At 41.1% G+C, this 20467-nt stretch overlaps 1 protein-coding gene across 1 annotated transcript in view; it reads right to left on the bottom strand.

The window, feature by feature from the left end:
• SH3BGRL2 (SH3 domain binding glutamate rich protein like 2) overlaps positions 1–20156 on the bottom strand; it is a 73043-nt gene extending 52887 nt beyond the window's left edge. The window contains exons 1-2 of the mRNA XM_019831599.3: positions 20097–20156; positions 7633–8355 (exon numbers count right to left, since the gene is read on the bottom strand). Coding sequence (XP_019687158.2) covers positions 7633–8355; positions 20097–20156 — 783 coding nt within the window. The remainder of the gene's footprint in view (positions 1–7632; positions 8356–20096) is intronic.
• Between the last annotated feature and the right edge of the window lie 311 nt (positions 20157–20467).

Genomic DNA, 20467 nt, shown 5'->3' with positions numbered 1-20467 from the left:
AGCTGGGTTTGTTGGTAGGGGGACCCCTATCTGGCAGCAAGCATCTAGCAGAGCTTCGAGTCCTACAGCAAAGCAGTCAGGAGCCCAGAAGGTGCTTTTCCTAGGTCGGCTGATTGTTTAGAGTCTGGAAAAATTAATCAAACATGAAAGAAAGAACAACACTAACTTTTAGTTGCCATAGTTCCTGAGCAATTAGTCCGTGCTGGCAGATAAAACTCAGATAAGCCTATTTTTGAAAGAGGACAGAAGGGAAGCTGCACTGGCTCAGACCACACAGCTGGGTTACAGCCGCTCCAAGGCTCCCAGTCCCCAAGCGCCACCTCTCGCAGCCGCCCTAGCCACCTCCATGCCAGGCAACGGTCTGTACTGGTCATTGCTGGTCTAAACAATCACTCAACAGAAAGGTTCCATGACATGTTTTTAAACTACCACTAAAAAGAGGACCCAAAGAAGACAACTGTGTATGATTAGAAGTGGAAAATCTCCCTCAAATATTCATAAGCGTTTGCCAGTTCACAGGGAAAAAAGTTGTTTTCACTAAATTTCTCATTTAGAAAGCTAGGTCCTTTTTCTTTGTAGCAGTGTAACAAAGCTAATCACAGAAAAATAATGTACCTAGGAATGTAATTTAAATGAGAATAACACGTTTCTAACTCACTCTGCAGCAAGGTAGCAGCCACTAAAGCAACTCCTACTAAAAATTTGGGTCTCCTTTTAAGTTTAGAGTTTGGAGGGTGACTTTTTAAAAAAATGGACATTCAGCAATTAAAGCAATAATTTATCGGTCCCATTTCTTAAATCTGCATTTCAAAACAAAGTATTTTAAACTTTCATATATAATGATCCATAAGTCATGCTAATTTCTATTTTGGGAAAAATGAAACATTCACTAAGAATCTAGACCTTTTCTATTCTGTCACCCATTTCTAACTGTACTGGGGGGGAACATAATTCATTTCAACATTTTTATAAATTAAACATGAAAAACATCTAAAGAAGAAATATTTCTTAATTTGGTATCTCACACTGCTTCTTATGGAACTGGCTTTTCCCCCCACTACAGTTGTTTTCCTTTCCTGTTTTTTTATTTTTTATTTTTTAATTATTTATTTATTTTTGAGAGAAAGAGAGCACGAGCAGGGGAGGGGTAGAGAAAGAGGGAGACACAGAGTCTGAAGCTGGATCCAGGCTCTGGGCTGTTGGCACAGAGCCAGACATGGGGCTCGAACCCACAGACCAAGAGATCATGACCTGAGCCGAAGTCAGATGCTTAACTGACTGAGGCACACAGGTGTCCCTTTCCTTTTCTGTTTTTGACCAAAAAACTGAAAAACACACAAAAGACAAGACTCAAATGTTCTTAAATTCCCATAATATGGAAACCACCTTAAATTTCATATTATAAATATTTGTCAAAATTTCATTTCCTCAAATAAATAGAAATGTTTTCTGAAAGTATTCCAATACAAATGGATAAAAAGCCCCTAATTACATAAGAGTCCATGCCCTTGATTATACTTCTATTTCCAAGTTTAAAATATTATTGTAGAATGGGAAAATATCAAATTTGAGAAAGAGTAAAATGTACTAGAAAACCTGAGGTCAGGTCTTCATCTGGGATATTGATAAACCTCCCTTTTTAGCAAGAGACCTTACACATGACTACAATTCCATACAATTCCACATCCAGCTGCTAACATGAAGATTCAAGAAATTTGCCTTCAGTCTTTGCAATTAAAGGGAGAAAATTCCATTAATTAGTCGATTTCAACACTCATATTCCATGCTGTTATGGGTTGAATTGTGTTCCCTGAAAAATGTTGAAATCCTAACACGGGTGCCTGTGAATGTAACTTTATTTGGAAACAGGACCTTTGCAGATGATCAATAAAGATGAAGTCATTAGGGCAGGCTCTATTCAATATGAATGTGTCCTTATAAAAAGGAGAAAGTTGTACATCATGACAGACACACACACACACACACACAGAGAGAGAGAGACCATGTGAAGGCAGATACCAAAAAGATACATCTACAAGCCAAAGAATGTCAGAGATTGTCAGCAAACCATGAGAAGTTAGGAGAGAGGCATGGGGCAGTTTCCCTCACAGCCCTAACAAGGAGGCATCCCTGCCCATACCCTGATCTAGCTTCCAGAACTGGGAGACAAATTTCTGTTGTTTAAATCCTTGATTTTGATACTTTGTTAATGGCAGCCCTTAGGAAATTAACACACTTGCCTTCCCAGCCTGACCTTCCCTTAAATCACATCCTCCTCCTTGCTCCCCCAACTCGTTCCTGCTTCTCCTGGTCATTTCTCATATGCTCCCATCTCCCTAACCTCACTCCACACCCTCACTCACCAATGCTCTTTGGCACTGTTTTCTCATCAAGGATACCCCTGGCATTTTGCATGGGCAGTTCTTATGGGGGACTATCCAGCCCACTGTAGGATGTCAGGCATCCCTGGTACTCTCATTGCCCCAGGGTGCCACCGTGCCCACACGGGAGAACTGCTCTAGAAACTTCAGAACTACCTGCCAGGTGGAGTTCAACTCAGGATCCCACCATCTACTGTGTATGATCTCATCAGGGCATTTAACTTCAGCTTCTTCATCTGTAAAATGAGAATAAATAACTACCTTGCCCTGTGACTCTGAGGATTCAATGAGTTAAAGAGGCTAATGAGCCCAGGCTTACCCTCACTAGCTTCTTCTGGCTTAGAATCACTTAGGAATTACTGCCCAGTCTTAGGCTGTTCTACATGGTCATATCCTGACTTTAACTGCTTGGAACTCCTTTGCGGGGCCTCCTCACAGTAAAGCTTCACTGAATACAATCAGTGCTTCACTGCTTACTGCATGCTTAAAAGTTGTTAAGTCATACAAACCAAAGGGTATGCCTTCTACAGCTGCAAAGATCAAAACAACTCTGAGCATAGTTTCTATGTGTTCCCCACCGCCACTCTCAATCCTACTTGAAAATATAATGGCAGCCCTGGGCAAAGCGCTGTATTTTCCAACTTTGTTTCCAATTTCTTTATATCTTTTGCTCCCAGTGATGGTCCCTCTCCAACATCCATGCATATACTGTTCATTTCACCCAGCTTCTCAGAAACACTGCCCAAGCCCGCATTAATCTCCTTGTTTAAATGGTTTGCATCCCAAGGCTCTGAGACTGAAAAGTGAGCATTGACTTGTGCCCTAAGGCCAGAGTTTAAGTCTGTTCTTCTGACTTCACATACACCTAGCACCTAATAGCACCTTACACAGAGCCTGGTACTTGGTAGGTTTTCAATGATTATTTGATGAATTCAAGGGTCAATGGATGCATCAATGAATGCATTGCTGAATGAACACAAGAATGAATACATTCAGGAGTCAGGAGACCTAGTTTCCGTTTAACCCTTGGATCTGCGTTGAGTGACACAAATGACCTCAGGATAAGCCACTGAATTTCCAAGCCCAAATTTCCTTCTGTGTGATTTTAGGTGGTTGGACTTCACTAGAAAATTCCTTTAGGTTTTCTTCCAGCTCTAACAACTGAGCCCAGAAACTTTAACGAAGAGTGAAAGATTTTATTTCTTTTTTAGAGACATTTTACTCAAGACAAGCAGAGGGGTAAAGATTTTTTTTAAATCACATACCAGGGGCGCCTGGGTGGCTCAGTCGGTTAAACGGCCGACTTCAGCTCAGGTCATGATCTCGCAGCCCGTGAGTTCCAGTCCCGCATCGGGCTCTGTGCTGACAGCTCAGAGCCTGGAGCCTGTTTCAGATTTTGTGTTTCCCTCTCTCTGACCCTCCCCCATTCATGCTCTGTCTCTCTCTGTCTCAAAAATGAATACATGTTAAAAAAAAAAATTAAAAATCACATACCAGAGGTCCCTCCTTGCCAGAGAGCCCCTTGTTACCTGGGGACAAAAGACGTGGGACAACACACAGGCTGCAGATACTGAAGACGTCTCTGAGATGCCAAGCACTACAGAGTTTGTTATCAAGGGCTTCCTGCAGGAACTTAAAGTCTACCCTGTCCTCAAAAGAAGTCCACAGGGACATCTGCTGTCTGCCTTCTTCTACCAAAAGCTCCTCCCTTTCCAGCCTGAACAAGGTGGACCCCACACTCTCTCCCTGGCTCCAAATCTAACTCAATTCCTCTCCCTGCCATCTGCCTAAGGCTCCCACATGCATATTTTATGATTTCTGGCACATTTCCTCCTTATCTGACATCCTGCAATGTATCCCTCAGCCCCTATATTATTTCTATCTCTGATAATGTGTTCTGAAAGAGGCAAGTGTCCTTGGGCTGTACTTTATTACTGGTGGTTTTAGCTATCCTATCTTATCTCCCCACCCAGTCCCCACCTAAATTCCTTGAGGACAAAGACTACATCCTCTATTCTCTTCCAATTGCCCACAAGACCAAGGACAGAGAGAGGCAAGTAGCAGACCCTTAGAAAATACTTGTTGAATGAATAAAATAATGAATGAATGAATGAATGAATGAATGAATGAAATAATTGACTGATGCCAGTATTTTTAAATTAAAAAGCCATATCAATGTATTTCCTGAATAAAGTTACCAGGACCCCACCCCCACCCCCACCTTTTGGGTACACAACCAGAATAAATTAAATTTTAAAATGGCACTTTTAGAATATACTGTTTTCTTAGGACTAATTAAATGCCCTTCACAACAATATGAATGACAGCAACGTTATCACCTGCATACGAAATCTGATTTTTAGGTATTCATGGCATAATAATGTGGCATCTCTTTTATTCCCTAGAAAAAGCATGTTTTACCTGGAGCTGGGGAGGATAAAAGGGCAACCACCCCTTGGTGTTAATTATTACAAATACCACTGTTACGCGTTGACGCTGGAGAATTCAGAGAAGTCAGAACAAGATGAGGATATTTTCTAAATAGATTGTTTAAATCTATTGCTGATTGGGGCAGAGAACCTTTTTGGAAATAACAGGAACCCACTTAGCAAAGTCAACTTCTAGTTACATTCCTTCCTTGTGGTTTAATAAACTTCAGCTAGAACTAAACTGACTTGGAAGTCAAATTATTTGTTCTCCCATGCACTTGCTAGTCACAGTTGGTCACCAAATAAACAGGGCCAATGGTCAACATAACACCGCTGGAAGGAAAACATTACGGCTATGCCATCAAAGCTTAATATAGCTTAATGCCATAAGCCCTATTAGCCTCCCCAGGCCAATAGTTAACCTGAACAATTTCATTATCTCTTAGAAATCATTATTCTTGCATAGAAGCATAAACTTATCATCACCAAAAGTATAAATATTACATAATTACAAAAAAGCTGTATTAATATAGGAGATGATATTACAATTGGGAATCACTCAATGACTAAGGATCGTCTGAGACCTAAAAAAGTTAGGTCCATTGAGATAGAGAATTACTGTTTATGGGCTGTATATATAACAGATTATGTCTTCTAGCTCAAATCAAATCATGTCAGAACACATACTACTAGGCAGGGCAGTGAGGGGACCTGAGACATCCCAGTAGAGCACCAAAGGAAAAGAATAGACTCACTTTGGGGTGGGGGGAGGGGAAAATGGGTGACGGGCATTGAGGAGGGCACTTGTTGAGATGAGCACTGGGTGTTGTACATCAGCGATGAACCACGGGAATCTACCCCAAAAACTAAGAGCACGCTTTACACACTGTTAGCCAATTTGACAATACATTACATTAAAATTTTAAAAAAGGAAAACAAAAAGAATAAACTCACTTTGAGGCATTTAAAGTGCATTTAAAATAAAAGACACTGTTACAAGGGTTTATCCACATTTACCCAACTGATGAAGTCGAAGCATTTAAAGCTAGAATGTAATTCTGAGCAATTCATCACCATCCTTCATTCTAACTCAGGAAGAGATGAAGCACCTTATCCAAGCTTACACCACCAGCCAGATTCTGCATTAAAACTTAGGTCTCTTAAATCTAGCTTCATGGACAAAACACATAACAGTAAATATAAAATTAAAAAAGGGCATAGCAGGCAGGCAATAAATGTTAATGGATCTGAGGAAACAGAGATGCAAAATTCCAGAGCTATCTTGTATATTACCTGCTGGTAGGCTAAGCCAAGTAACTGCCTGAAGTTTTGACTTTGACTTGTCCAAACTAACGTAGGCTTCTTAATACTATAGATCAGCATTTCCATAATCAAAAAATGCTACTGGGACAATTACTGAGCATGCTAGTTGGTGGTGAAACCAAACAGTCTATAGCATTCTTATGAAGAAGTGCATTTGAAAAACAAAATCTATGCACAAAACAATATGGGTTTCCAAACACACGAAGTGTAGTTCAGTAGAGAAATCTGTAAAAGACAGGAATGACTAAGCAACCACAAATAACTAGAAATACCAAAACTATCAGGAGTATGGGGACCACCACATGCCTGCATGTAAAGATAAGTTGGAGTTTCCCATCTATTCCTAATGAAAAGGGGTCTTTTTTGGTACTACAGTGTTGCTTTCTTTTTAAATAAAAAGTCTCCGTCGTTTATAAGGATTTACAAACAATATTTTATTCCATCCTCCATCCCACCTGCTTCAGAAACAAATTTTGGGACAATCTGGTTGTTGCTGGGCAGACAACTGACCAAATTTTAAGCAACCAATATTGCAGTTTTGATGTTTTTGATTATATATCTCACCAAGGAACCTCGTAACAGCTTAACTCTTACTAAGGAAACCAAGTTTTAATAATCATGTAAAACATCCTGCTACATGTGTTATTACCCAGTGAGCTCTATCAAGTATATTACTGCATTTTTTCTTTGCAGTCTGACATCTAGCTATTTGTCTCTTCTTCCCAAAAACTTCTTCCTAAAAAAATTAAAAAGCCAAAATATCGACCAAACACAACTTAAAATAATTAGAGAAACCACACTTTATACATCCTGAAGATGAAATTGACCACTGCACTACAAGGGGAAAGAAACCAAGCACACACATTTACATAAAGAAAATATTCATAGCATCCTAAGGAAAAAAAAAAAAGACAAAACAAGTAAGAAAACCCTGGCACGACTGGACAAACCTAGTTTATAGTTCTCTTTGCTCAGGTTTAAACTAATGAACTGGGTGGAAAGGAAGGGAGGGTGAAGAGCAATTACTACTTAAACTTGTTTCATTCAGGAGCTAGGTTAGCAAACCAAGCAGCCTACATAAAAGCTGGTTATATAAAATATAACCAGGCCGAAGGTCCCACATCGGGAAGAACTAACACGAAGGGAAGCGGGACCCCCGAAGCTCTCAGAGTACCCGTTCCCCAAATTCCCAAATCACACAACTGGAGCTGGGGGTTTCCCGCAGACTCCATTTTCCCCGCTGCGCTGTCTCCCTCTCAGGCCGAGTTGAGTGGGCCTGTGGGCGAGCTGGGGTCCCCCACCCACCTTTGCTCCCCGCCCTTTTCATTGTTGTGCAAGTGTGATGGATCACCTGCCCGGCGCGGGCTCCCGCGTCCGGACGCGCAGCGCACCGAGACGCGCAGGGGCGTGCGCCGCGCACCTCCCGCAGGACCCGCGCTCTGCGCCCAAAAGCCCCCCAGACCCGACCCCCGCCCTCTGCCAGTCCCCACGGTGCTCACCGCCACGAAACCCGAGGAGGAGGCAATGAACACGCGGATCACCATCCTCTCGCACGCGCGGACGGACCGTCTGCCCCCGCGGGTTTGGGGCTGGCGGGGGCACGGAGGCAAAACCCGGCTAAGAGCCGCCGCCGCCGCCGCTGGGCAGATCGCTCGGGTCGGGGAAGATCGCGGGGACCTGACTCCCTCCCGCCGGTCCGCAGATAAAAGCCCAGAGCCTCCCGGCCGCTGGCCGAGGGAGGAGGGGGGAGGGAAGGAGGAGGAGGGAACAGGCTGTGGGGCGTGATGGGAGTTGTAGTTTCGGTCTCTCCCTGGAGTGCCTGGTGGGCTGAGCGCCTCGCAGCCCCTCCTTACTGCGTGACAATAGCGTACACGCGCAGGTGGCTGCAGAGGACCCCGAGGCTGGGGCGAGGCTATGACGAGGCTGTGACGAGGGGTGGTGAGGATTCTGGCGAAACGGGGAAAGAGAAAACTAGGCAAAAGGGCTTGGTTCAGAGTCCAAGCTTGGGTTCTGTGTTGTGGTTTAGTGATTTGGAGCATCCCCACGCAGAACCGCCCGACAGACTGGTTCGAGCCGCGGAGACCCACGGTCTTAGGGCGGCTAGCGCGCTGGGCAAGCCCCGACGATCTGCGGCGGCGGGTGGAGCGGGCTGGGCTTTCAGGAGGTGGCCGCGGTGGGGGCGGTGGGGTGGGGCTGGGCGCTCCTCCGTTTTCCCCGAGGCTCTGGAGATTGCGGAAAGGTGATTCTTTTAGCTAAATGAGACGTTTTCTTTTTCTGTAGGCACTGCAAATTAGAAGCCTGATGAGAGCACAACTGATATTTTATTTTTCTTAGCAAAACTGTAATTGTAGTAGAAAAATGAATACCAAGCGAAATTGGAGTCCTTCTATCAACATTGGGAATCAGGACCCCACCCTCCCCACCCCCTACTCTGCACAATGGCTTCGCCTCTTTGCACCTAATATTTACAATTGAGCCAAATCTGTGCCGTTTTCTGACCCGCTGCGCATTCCAACGCAGTCTCCCAGGAGGATGGTGTTAAATAAAAAGCTTTTATATAGTTTGCTAATAGTTTAGGAATAGTTATTTAACAAGTGTTTTCCGTTTCAGAAAAGCTCAAGCCTTGCAACCGTTTCGTGGATGTGAACCAGTTTTCCCTGCAGTTACTGTATTTACTTTATTCCTTTCAGCAGGGGATTTTAGCAGTTCTGGGAACAATGTTAATTAATAGTTCTAGAAAGAAAGAAATTAGATGATGAGATCTCTGGCTCTTTGGTAAATTTCTTGCACGAGTACTAATCATTTTGGAGCATTTGCGTTTTAGAGCAGTTTTTAATATTTCAAGTTTATAACCTTTCCTATTCTCTTAAGTTATTTCTGTAGTATTGTTTTTAATAATTTATTTATTTTTGAGAGAGAGTGCAAGCGAAGGAGGTTCGGAGAGAGAGACACAATCTGAAGCAGGCTCCAGGCTCTGAGCTGTCAGCACAGAGCCCAACACGGGGCTGGAACTCACGGACCACAAGATCATGACCTGAGCTGAAATCTGAGCTTAAAGCTCTGAGCCACCCAGGTGCCCCTACAGTATTCCTTTTTAATTTAATATATTAACAGATGATACAATCCTAATGGGACTTTATTTCTTCTTAGTATAAATAACATTCAATGTAAGTTTTGCTGTAATTAATATCTCTCTGCATATGTACTTTAATTTAGCTACCAAAAATTTGGAAATGGATACTTTTAGGTTTTTAAATAATTTCCTTAAAAGTAGATACTATGTTTCCTGTATAACTGCCACTCTTGAAAGTCAACATTTTCTTTAGTTTGGAATTATTCAGCTTTGAAGGTATAGTTAAACTCAACCAATAGGAACTCAGAGGCTATTGTCTGAAAGGTACCAAAGTGGATAAAAAATTAAATAAGTCATTTCCCCAGCAGAGCACCTATTGTCTGCAAAACAAAAAGGTACAGAAATAGCAGCAGAACAAGACCAATAGATTGTTGTGTGGATTTAAAGGAAAGGGTGGCTTTTTAGAAGAGACTTTGAAGACGAGTAGAAGAATATCTGGCAGATAGGCGGAATGCAGGGTGAGAATATGCAGAATTTATGAGATCGACAAGGAGTTGGTTGTACTTCAGAAAGGGATAGGAGAGGTCTAGTAGGGATAATGTTGAAAATGTAGGTTTGAATGAATGCAACAGACGGCTTTCACTGGGTTGTCTTCCCAGCTCCTTGCTCTTTTCTGAAACCTGTCCCTCAGCTCTGACCTAAGACATTGTAGGGGTGGCTCCCAAAGCCCTGTTCATACAGCAAGACCCAGACCGCTGGCCACAGCTAATTGGTCTAGGCCCCAAACTAGGCCAGACAATATCCCTACCCTAAGGACTTGGAATTAGCACCGGCAAAGAAAGAGAGAGCTTAAACTTTAACTTGTGACACGGAAGCTCAGAGCTTTCAGAAGCCACGTTCTAACATGGGAACCAGAGAAGCTGAAGAAGCTAGTCAGTAGGAAGAGAACAAAGCAGACTTGTGGATAGTGATGGAAATGAGTTTCAGCGAGTGCTGATAATGTTTTAGTCCAGGGGTCCTAAAATTATGAGCTGTGTGGCAAATTGTGTGTTTTATAAATAAAGTTTTATTGGAACTCATTTCTTTTCATATTGCCTATGCCACAGTGACAGAAACCATATGGCCTGCAAAGCCTAATACATTTACTATTTGGCCCTTTACAGAAGAAGTTTGCCAGTCCTTGTTTATGGCTCAACTTGTTCCTACACCCCTACTCATAATGTCTGCATAATATCCCTGTATCCATATCATATATTTCTCATCTTACTTAAGCCACCTCAAATAGGTTTCAGTTTTGGGCAATCAAAATTACCCTCACTGAGAAGTTTATACTGAACTTGTAAGCATTCAGAGGAAGGAAAGGATATGATCAGAGCTATACTTCAAGATTACTCTGGTAATAGTTCTGGTTTATTCCACACTGGTGAAAAAGTTTATATGCAGGACAAAGTGTTAGTAGTCCAGGGATCCACAACAGCTAGTGTGGAGTTGAGACCCGGAGTTAGTAAACAAAATGTAAGAATGAGTGAGAGTAGAAAGCAATCTGGGATATAAACTAGAGGCCCAAGATCAACACAAGGGTATCATACCACCGGGAGGATTAGGTGCCCATCTGACAAGTAAAGTCTGCAGATAAAGCAGGCAGCCAAAGCTTAAAGACAGAACTCAGAAAACTGAGTAGGTCATTAGGCTTTAAGGAAGCTGCCTCTGCATTGCCCAAGACTTGAACCTGTTTATAAGTCATGATAGGACATCTGGCTAGCGTGGGTTTTTTCTTCGCTTTATTGACATATAATGTTGTGTAAATTCAAGGTGTACAATGTGATGATTTGACATACATTTACATTGTGAAATTATCACCGTAATAAGGTTTGTTAACAGCCTAGAGTGTTTTAAAACAGGACTTTTTAACCTTTAGTAGTCTGGCAAAGTCTATGAACCCTTTCTCAAAAAAAATAAGTTTCTAAATACAGAAAATAAAGGGGACAGGATTAGTGTATCGCAAAAACAGTTATCAAAATAAAGGAGTGCAGTATTTTTGTTATTTTTTGAATTTATTTCAGTTTAACTAATTTGTTTTAACATACGGTGCTATATTAGTTTCAGGTGTACAATATAGTGATTCAACACTTCCATACATCACCCAGTGCTCCTCATAACAAGTGCACTCCTTAATCCCCATCACCTGTTTCACCCATCTCCCCCACCCACCTCCCCTCTGGTAAGCATCAGTTTGTTGTCAATAGTTAAGGGTCTGTTTCTTGGATTGTCTCTCTCTCTCTTTTTCTCTTTCTCTCTTTCCTCTTTTTCCCCTGGCTCATTTGTTTCATAAATTTCATATATGAGTGAAGTCATATGGTATTTGTCTTTCTCTGACATTTCACTTAGCATTATACTCTCTAGCTCCATCCATGTCATTGCAAATGGCAAGATTTCTTTCTTTTTATGGTTAAATAATATTCCATCATGTGTATATACCACATCTTCTTTATCAATTCATCTGTCGATGGACACTTGGGCCGCTTCCATACCTGGCTATTGTAAATAACACTGCTATAAACATAGGGTTGCACATGCCTTTGAATTAGTGTTTATGTATTTTTGGGGTAAATACCAAGGAGCGTGATTACTGGATCATAGAGTAGTTCTACTTTTAACTTTTTGAGGAACCTTCATAGTGTTTTCCACAGCTTGGAAACACCAGTGGCATTCCCACCAACAGTGCAAAAAGGTTCCTTTTTCTCCACATCCTTACCAACACTTGTTGTTTCTTGTGTTTTTTATTTTAACCATTCTGATAGGTGTGAGGTGAGCCACTGTGATTTTGAAGTATAATGAGAAGAAATAAAATTTTAAGATATTTGCAACAGTTGGAAAATATTAAAATACCTATGATTTTTGTTGGTAACAAAGTCACAGATGTTTGCTGCTATTACAGTGGTTTGTTGATACACTCATAATTGAAGGGATTAGTAAATTTCTGTTGGAGTCTGGTGAAAATATAAAGATGTTATTTTTTTTCTCATTCAAGTTCATGAACTCCCTAAATTCTATCCACAAGTCTCTTGGGTGGGGTGGGGGTCGTGTGTGTCTAAGAACCCCAGTTGAGGAAACCATAGTGTCTAAGTGTATTCAAATCTGTAAAAACCTATGAATTTGCCTAAAAAGCACATACAGGAAGAAACAAGAAGGAGCCATGAAGAGTCCTTTGGAGAACTCCTACATGTAAGAACTGGAAGGAGAACAAGGAATTAAAGGGAGTGGAGGAGCCATCAGAAAAACACAAAACTAACAGCAGAGTTCTAGTTTAAGGAAGTAGAGAATAGCAAGAATGTTACTCAGCCTGAAAGTCAAGAAAGAAAATAAAAATAGAGGCTTTGAGTTTGTTAGCTAGGCAGCCTGTGTTCACATTTCAGCTTTGCCACTTAATTTCTTGGACAAATTATTTTGTACCTCTCTAAGCTTCAATTTTCATGTCTCTAAAATAAGCATAAGTAATGGCTTTTATTCAATATTTTTATGAAGGTTAATTATGCTCAGGATATTCTCCAAATGATGGCCTCTGGTATCTGTTTGAAGGGTATTCCCACTCTACCTGGTTACTGATGTTTGGACCATATCTGTACTTCCCTCAGTGTGACCTATATTGCAGCTTGAAAGTAATTTATGACATATGTGACCAGGCTTGGAAATACATAATGGGGATTTTCCAGGAATTTACAGTTGGAAAATCAAAAGACTAAGGCAATTGGTAGTAGGAACATAAAGGAGAATGCTGCAAGGGGGTGGAGTGGGGATAAGGAGCTTTGAGCAAGTTAAGGAATGAGGGAACAGAATGAAGAATAAGAGGAAGTTGGTCTGTAACAGGAGAATGGAGCCCCTGTGGAATGAAAAGTAGAAACACTAATGAAGAGCTGGCCGCTGTCTTCTAGTCTCAGCTTCCATGAATCCAGGTGTACCACAGTTCCTGCCCTTGGATTGCTGTTTTATAACCTCCATCTTTTATCTTGAGCTAGTTTAAGTGGAGGGGTCTTTTCCTGACTACTGTAAATCCTAACCAGAATATCCATGTAAAGTATGGACAGTAAATCACTTGCCTGAGGGGCGCTTGGGGGAATCAATCGGTGAAGCATCTGACTTTGGCTCAGGTCATGATGTCACAGTTCAAGAGTTCAAGCCCCGCCTCAGGCTCTGTGCTGACAGCTCGGAGCCTGGAGCCTGCTTCAGGTTCTGTGTCTCCCTCTCTCTCTGCCTCTCCCCCAACTCTCTCTCTCTCTCTCTCTCAAAAATAAAAACATCAAGATAATAATAATAATAATTTGCCTGAGGAGGGTCCAAGTGCAAAAGATTCATCATACGGATTGTAGCAAACAGCACAGCACATCTCAAAACTGGATTTTTGTCTGAAGTATTCTGATATTTCCATGTCAAGTTAATTTTTAAAAAACTGAGTTAACTAAGCCAAAATCTCCCCAAGACCTGTGCAATCCTCCTGTTCTCCAGGTTTCTCCCTCCAATGTAAATAAAACCTTGAGCCCAGTGTTTGGTGCCCAATAAATCCACAAGAAGCACTAGGTGTTATTATAATAATCATTTGTTATTATTGCTGACCTTTGCGAGAGCACTGCCAGTGGAAAAATGGAAGCATTAGCCAGACTGCAGCAGCTTGAGGACCGATGAGCCAATAGAAACCAGGGTATCGTCTTTTCTAATTGGAAGTTGGGGACTGATGAGAGGGGACAAGCAAGGACAGAAACTTGAAGGGGAATCAGGGACATTCTTCAGTAAGGTTTATCTACAGATTAAAGAGCTCTTCTAAACAGTCTGGAGTCTCAACTGTCCAGATTGTATTTTTAGAATGGAATTGAATCTGATTGATAATTCTGTTCTGTCAAAGCTGTCCTGTTTTTAACAGCATTTAATCCAATACTATCCAGCTCCCCAAGGATTTAACTTGAGGCACTCCAGTCACTACACCATGCCTGTCACAAATCCCTGCCCGGCTCCAGGCAGTTGTTCCTCTGAGAACTGAGTTGGCACATTTGGCTGCTGATGGGTGAAGGATTTGTGGGAGAGGAGGTTATAAGCTAGAGGGCAGGGGTAGGTCAGAGTGGTTAAGGGACAGGTCTCTGAGCCAGACCTGAATTAATGTCACAGATGTATGACCTTCCTTAGGCAATTCACTTAGCCTGGGACACCCCACCTTCCTCGTTGTTGTTGGGGGCTTTATGGAGAAGATGCGTGTAAGGTGCTTTTATACACAGTGCCGTAAACTTAGTTAGGACTCAATGAGTATTAGCTACTACTAATCACATAAAGTAAATCAGAGAATGGCCTTCATTTGCATAAAGCACATAAACTTCATAAATATTTCTGTTTCATGTCTGTGAGTTTAACTTTCTAAATAACAAGGATCTGGTTTGTATAAGCGTCTTTGTACAGTGCCATGTTCAGTTAAAGTACTTAACAAAAACTTTTTGATGTTAATGAAGTTTAGAGAAGGCCATACTTAAGATAAAAGGAATATCAGTGAAATGAAGCAGTAATGAAGTCAAATAATGGCAGCTTGAATTCCATAAGAGAATTCATCTGATGCTTTTATGTTGCTTCATCAGGCTCATTCTATTTTTAATAAAATAAAGGCTTAGTTAACAGGAACACGCTAATAGTCCCTGAACTGGATGGAACTTTCAGCGCTCATGTTTAAGAAATGAAGGGAAATCATAAAGTAGGGAATAAGCCTTGAAACCAATATTCAGGACATATTTTTGAATCTGTACATATTCAACCTAACCCAGAGGGCTCCTTATCCTCTCTGACAAGAGAAAACACTTTCATTTCTTCCATGCCTTATTTCCCCCCAGAAACTGAAAAAAGGTATACGGGAAGAAAACTGGATGGCATAAGCCACCATCTTGGAACTATAACAAGGAGGTTTTGAGATCTGCTGGTCCGCTTGGAGGACTAAAAACCTTGTGTGCGGTTGATGTCTTTCAGCTATATTCATTCAGTATGTGCCAGATGCTATGCTAAGTGCTGGGAATTCAGCAGTAAATCAAACACAGCCCCTATCCTCACAGAGATTATGGCTAAACTGGAGGATGAAACGTGAACAATATGCTTGAAGGAAATGACTAGATTGTGGTGCTTTTTAAATTTTCTTAATCTGGAAGGACTCTCCTAATCAACTATTTTTGGAGACAGTGATATATAAAATTCTCCCCCCCCCTCCCAACTCCCAAGATTACATTCCAGGTCAGAAGATGATATCACCATAACAAAATAAAGATTAAAAGTTGATATTACTTACATAGTTGTAGGCAACACAAGTTAGGAGAACTTCCAGTACTCTACAATGTTTTGGTTATTAGTTCACTGCCTTTATAAGTGATTACCATATTGTAATAAACAAAAATTTACATTTAGGTTATTGTTGAATCTGAAATTATTTTGATTCCTCATGAATACATTGCTAATGAGTTTTCAGTTCGGTATAATTTCCTATTATGCTAGGCATAAAGGCCATTTAGAATAATTGCAACAGAGGAAGTATAAGAAAATGTTTATATATAGCTACAATTAAAGAAAGTGGAAAACTAAGGTTAAACAAACAAAGTGTTATTATTGTTGTAACAATTATTTTTATTATTTTTTCCTGTGATTTTCAAGGGCTTACTGAATGGAAATTGTGAACATTTGCTTTTAGTATATTTTAGTACCTTGAACCATAATGATTTCAACAAGAACAATGAGGTCTTTATGTTTATTTCTTGACTCTTTCCTTAAAAAAAAAAAAAAAAGGATGAGAAAAAAATATAGAACACTTTCACATTAGGTTATCACTTCTTTTCCTCAGTTCTTTGCATCCATCCCTTTCCAATTCATTCGGGGCAACTTTCATTGTGGAAATCACTCTACTTCAGTCTCCACTGCAGTAAGTGCCTTTAGGTTTAAATACAGTCTTTCCAGAGGGAAGTCATTTTTGCATTAAGTGGAATTCCATTTAACAGTGATGTCAGAGGGGCGCCTGGGTGGCTCAGTAGGTTGAGCGACCGACTTTGGCTCAGGCCATGATCTCACAGTTTGTGAGTTCAAGCCCCACATTGGGCTCTCTGCTGTAGGCACTTAGCCCACTTCAGAACCTCCATCTCCCTCTCACTCTACCCCTCCCCTGCTTGTTCTCTTTCCCTCCTTCTCTCTCTCTCTCCCTTTCAAATTTAAACATTTAAAAAAATCTAAAAAAAAAAACCAACACTGATGTCAGGGAGCGAGACTTCCCTATTAATTCAACTCACCAGACCCAGAAGCCATGCATGATCTGGCCAGATAATCACTAAGTTTATAACAAAATGAAGCACTTAATAATGGAATTCTAGTCCTTCTTTGCCCCCTAGTTGTAAACCAGACATATTTGAAAAATTCATTAAATTTTTCTTGCCCCAAGAACAGTGTAGTGGAAAAGTCTTATTTTACTTTAGCCGCAGTTTACATTTCCCCAAAACATACAGCTTTTTAAGAGAGTTTTATTTATTTATTTTAATTTGAGAAAGAGAGAGAGACAGAACAAGCAGAGGAGAGGCAGAGGGAAAGAGAGAATCCCAAGCAGGTTGCAGGACTCAATCTCATAACCGTGAGATAACTGTGAGATCATGACCTGAGCTGAAATCAGGTGTCAGACACCTAACTTGCTGAACCACCCAGGTGCTCCCTTTTTTTAAAGACAATTTTAGGGGTGCCTGGGTGGCTCAGTCGGGTAAGCATCCGACTCTTGATTTGGGCTCAGGTCATGGCCTCATGGTTCATGGGCTCGAGCCCTGCATCAGGCTCTGTGTTGACAGTGTGGAATCTGCTTGGGATTCTCTCGCGCTCTCTCTCTGCTCATCTCCCCATCTTGTGTTCTCTCTCTCAAAATAAATAAACATCAAAAAAAAAGAATTTTACTTATTTATTTATTTATTTAAATTGGGGGGGAGGGGCAGAGGGAGAGAGAGAGAATAACATACAGCTTTTTTAAAGCCCAATCCATTCAATTCAATGTATTTGTTGAACACCTGCTCTCTATGAGTAACTTATTAAACTTCCTCTCTTCAGCAATTTGCATATCTTTAAAATTTAATAGTGATTAAGAAATCATCTGTCAAGATCAGAAAAATATTAATATGTCCTCATAATTTTTGAAAGCTTATGATTTTGATAGTTGTTCAATAGGAGGGATATTAAGCAATTTTAATTCCATACTATGACCGTTTATCAAGTTCCTACTAGGCAGTAGGCACTCTTTTGGATGTGGAGAATATCAAGATTCAGAAAACTGTGTGTTGGGGGTGGGGTGAAATGTTTTTGCCCAAAGTAAAGTCCTGGGTAGAAGCACAAAGGTCAGTGAGTGAGTGAGTGGTTGTGTGAGAACAATGCAGAGAATCCCCATGGGATATGGGTCCTTTGAAAGGAATCTTTGTAGTGGATCTGAAGTTTACTTGCAGTATGTGTCTTTATTGTTTCTGTTTTAGCTAGTAGATTAATATTTTAGGTAGTTAAAAATCTCATCAGCTTCTATTTCCCTGTGGCTTGTTACAGTTTGCCTTTGTTCCTGGGTTAAGAGTAACAACTGTATACTCAGGGTCAAGGTTGAAGGTGGAAGATGCTGGAAGAAACAACTCTGCAGTACTGAGTAGCAACCTATGAGCCTGAAACAAAGACAAGCGTCCTGTGTCTGAAATGTACTTCTGTTCCCGTATCAGTGGCTATATATGCAGCTGCATGTTTGGCCAAACCTGACAAATTTTCAGGAGCCATAGTGACCTTTGATTATTTCACATAATGAGAAGAGTGCAGGGAGCTGAATCCAGGCTTATTGTAGCAGTCCTACAATGTCCTCAAAGTCCCCAACACTTCCCACTTTTCCTTTTGCCATCCTTAGCATGACGACATTCTTCCTTGGGTTTGTTGCTTCGTGGGTGCCAGGTGGCTGCTACAGCCACAAGTATAGAATCTTCATTTCATACCCTCCTCAAGTCGTTAGAAGAAGGCAAGCAGAAAATATGCTTTCCTCTTATCACAGAGGAAAAGCTTTCCCAGAAGTCCCCTAGTGGACTTCTTAAACCTCATTGGTCACAACTTGGTCGCATAGCCACCTGCAAAGGAAGCTGGGAAAATGTATAACAGTAAGGAGAATGTGAGAGCCAAGATGGGTTTAGGTCTGTTGTCGTTCAACCAGTGGGGCTAGGATGCAGGGTAGGCATATCACAACCCAGACTACTGAGATTCTGCTAGCGAGGAAGGCACTGGGTGGGGGAGGGAGGTGAATGAAGCAGTGACTACGTGACTACTACAGTCATCTGCTTAATGTGACCTTGAGTAAATTATTTAGCATCCGTGCCTCAGTTTCCACATCAGTAAAATGGAGATAAAACCTAAGTCCTTGCCTTGCAGTGGGGATTAAATGACATAATCCATGCCAAGTGCTTTTATTATTTTTTTAAGATTTTTTTCTTTTTTAACTTAAATTGTAGTTAACAAATTTGCTTCAGAAGTAGAATTCAGTGATTCACTTACATACAACACCCACTATTCATCACAGCAAGTGCCCTCCTTAGCACCCATCACCCATCTAGCCCATATCTCACCCACCTCCCTCCATCAACCCTCAGTTTGTTCTCTGTCATTAAGAGTCTCCCTTTCTTCTCTTCCCCACCTTCCCATATGCTAAATTCCACATATGAGTGAAATCGTATGACATTTGTCTTTCTCAGATGGACTCATTTCGCTTAGTATAATACATTCTAGTGCTTTTAAATAAGTGCCCAGAACATGGTAAGCACTCGTAAGTATTGGTTACTAACAAAAAGAGGCACTGTATTTTCCAAGGTGCTTGATTTTCAACCAAATTCCTCAAATTCTCTGGCACTGTGTGCAGAAGATATAGAACTAGAAAACATGACTTTCAACCCTCAGAGGAGAGTTCTTTCCACAAGCCTATGTTTGTTAAGATCTTATTGTTTTTTTAAGTAATCTCTATACCCAACGTGGAGCTCGAACTCACAACGCTGAGATCAAGAGTCACATAGTCCTCTGACTCAGCCAGCCAGGTGCCCCACAAGATATAGTTTGGGCCCTTTCTATTCTTCCCCTGCAATATCCCCTCATTCTTCTCCCTTTCTTCCATTCTCTTCCTTCCCTTTCCTCCCTTTTTCTCATGTTTACTCTTCCATCTCTTCTTCCCATACATGTTCCTTTTCTCTCTCATGATCCCCTCCCCTTCCTTTCAGACCAGGAAATAATCACTGCTTCACCCTGCTTGTGACTTCAAGGCTAAAAAGAATGCTGGCCGTCACACAGGACTCTTGTGAGTCCTATGAGACAGTTATCCTCCAAAGACTAATAGGTGATATATTCAGAGCTAAGTTAATTTATTCTGCATGTGCTGAAGCATAAGTAACTCACAGGCCGGCGGATAGTCATGCACTTAGCATGGGTGTATTCAAAGATAAACACACCTCATTGCATTGGTTTCCTTTTGTCATATCATACTCATACAGGCCAGAAGGAAATCATTTTAGGAAAAGGCAAAACCTTTTTAATTTAACCAAATTGGTTTACCCACCTTTTTTTCTAAAAGAGTAGGGCAGAAATAGGACAAATAACTTACGAGGTGAACTTGCAAGGAATATATTTGCAAAAGAATTACCCAGCAAGGAAAAGTGTTTGTTTCTCATTCCAAAAAAAAAAAAAAAAAAAAAGAAAGAAGGAAAAGAAAAAGAAAAAAAAAAAGGCAGACCCTGATTCCTGTGAGATTGATGAGTATAATACAGAGTAGAAAAGGAAAACTAGCAAATGTATGTGGTATGAGCTTTGGAGATGAGCAGGGGAAAAAGTCAGCATAAAGCTGTCTACTTGAGGCTGTTCTGAGATTTCAGAAACATTCATTTTTGAAAATGGGAGCTCCAGCTTCATTGTGCAATACAATGTTTCTTCGACTGAATGATATGACTTCTGAATGTTAGTAAAATCCTGTGTTTCTTTGCTTTTTAATTGCCTTTAAATTAGCACAAGAGGGAGATGATCCTAGAGGCGTTTGTGCCTTCTAGAGAAGAGAAAGTTAAAACCAAACTGTGCTAAAGACACTCCTTTTCCTCATTCATCACTCCCCAGCTCTCCATCTAAACAGGATGAAGCCCAGGGTGCCTGCGGCAGGATCTGTGGGAAAATAGCTGCTGTTCAGTTCCTATTTACCCTCATCTCCAGCAAAGCAAGTGGATCGAGGT

Source organism: Felis catus, chromosome B2 (genome assembly GCF_018350175.1).
Source record: "Felis catus isolate Fca126 chromosome B2, F.catus_Fca126_mat1.0, whole genome shotgun sequence".
In the NCBI taxonomy this organism is placed as follows: Eukaryota; Metazoa; Chordata; class Mammalia; order Carnivora; family Felidae; genus Felis; species Felis catus.
The sequence above is the reverse complement of the archived record's forward strand: the minus strand, read 5'-3'. Positions and strand labels throughout refer to the sequence as shown.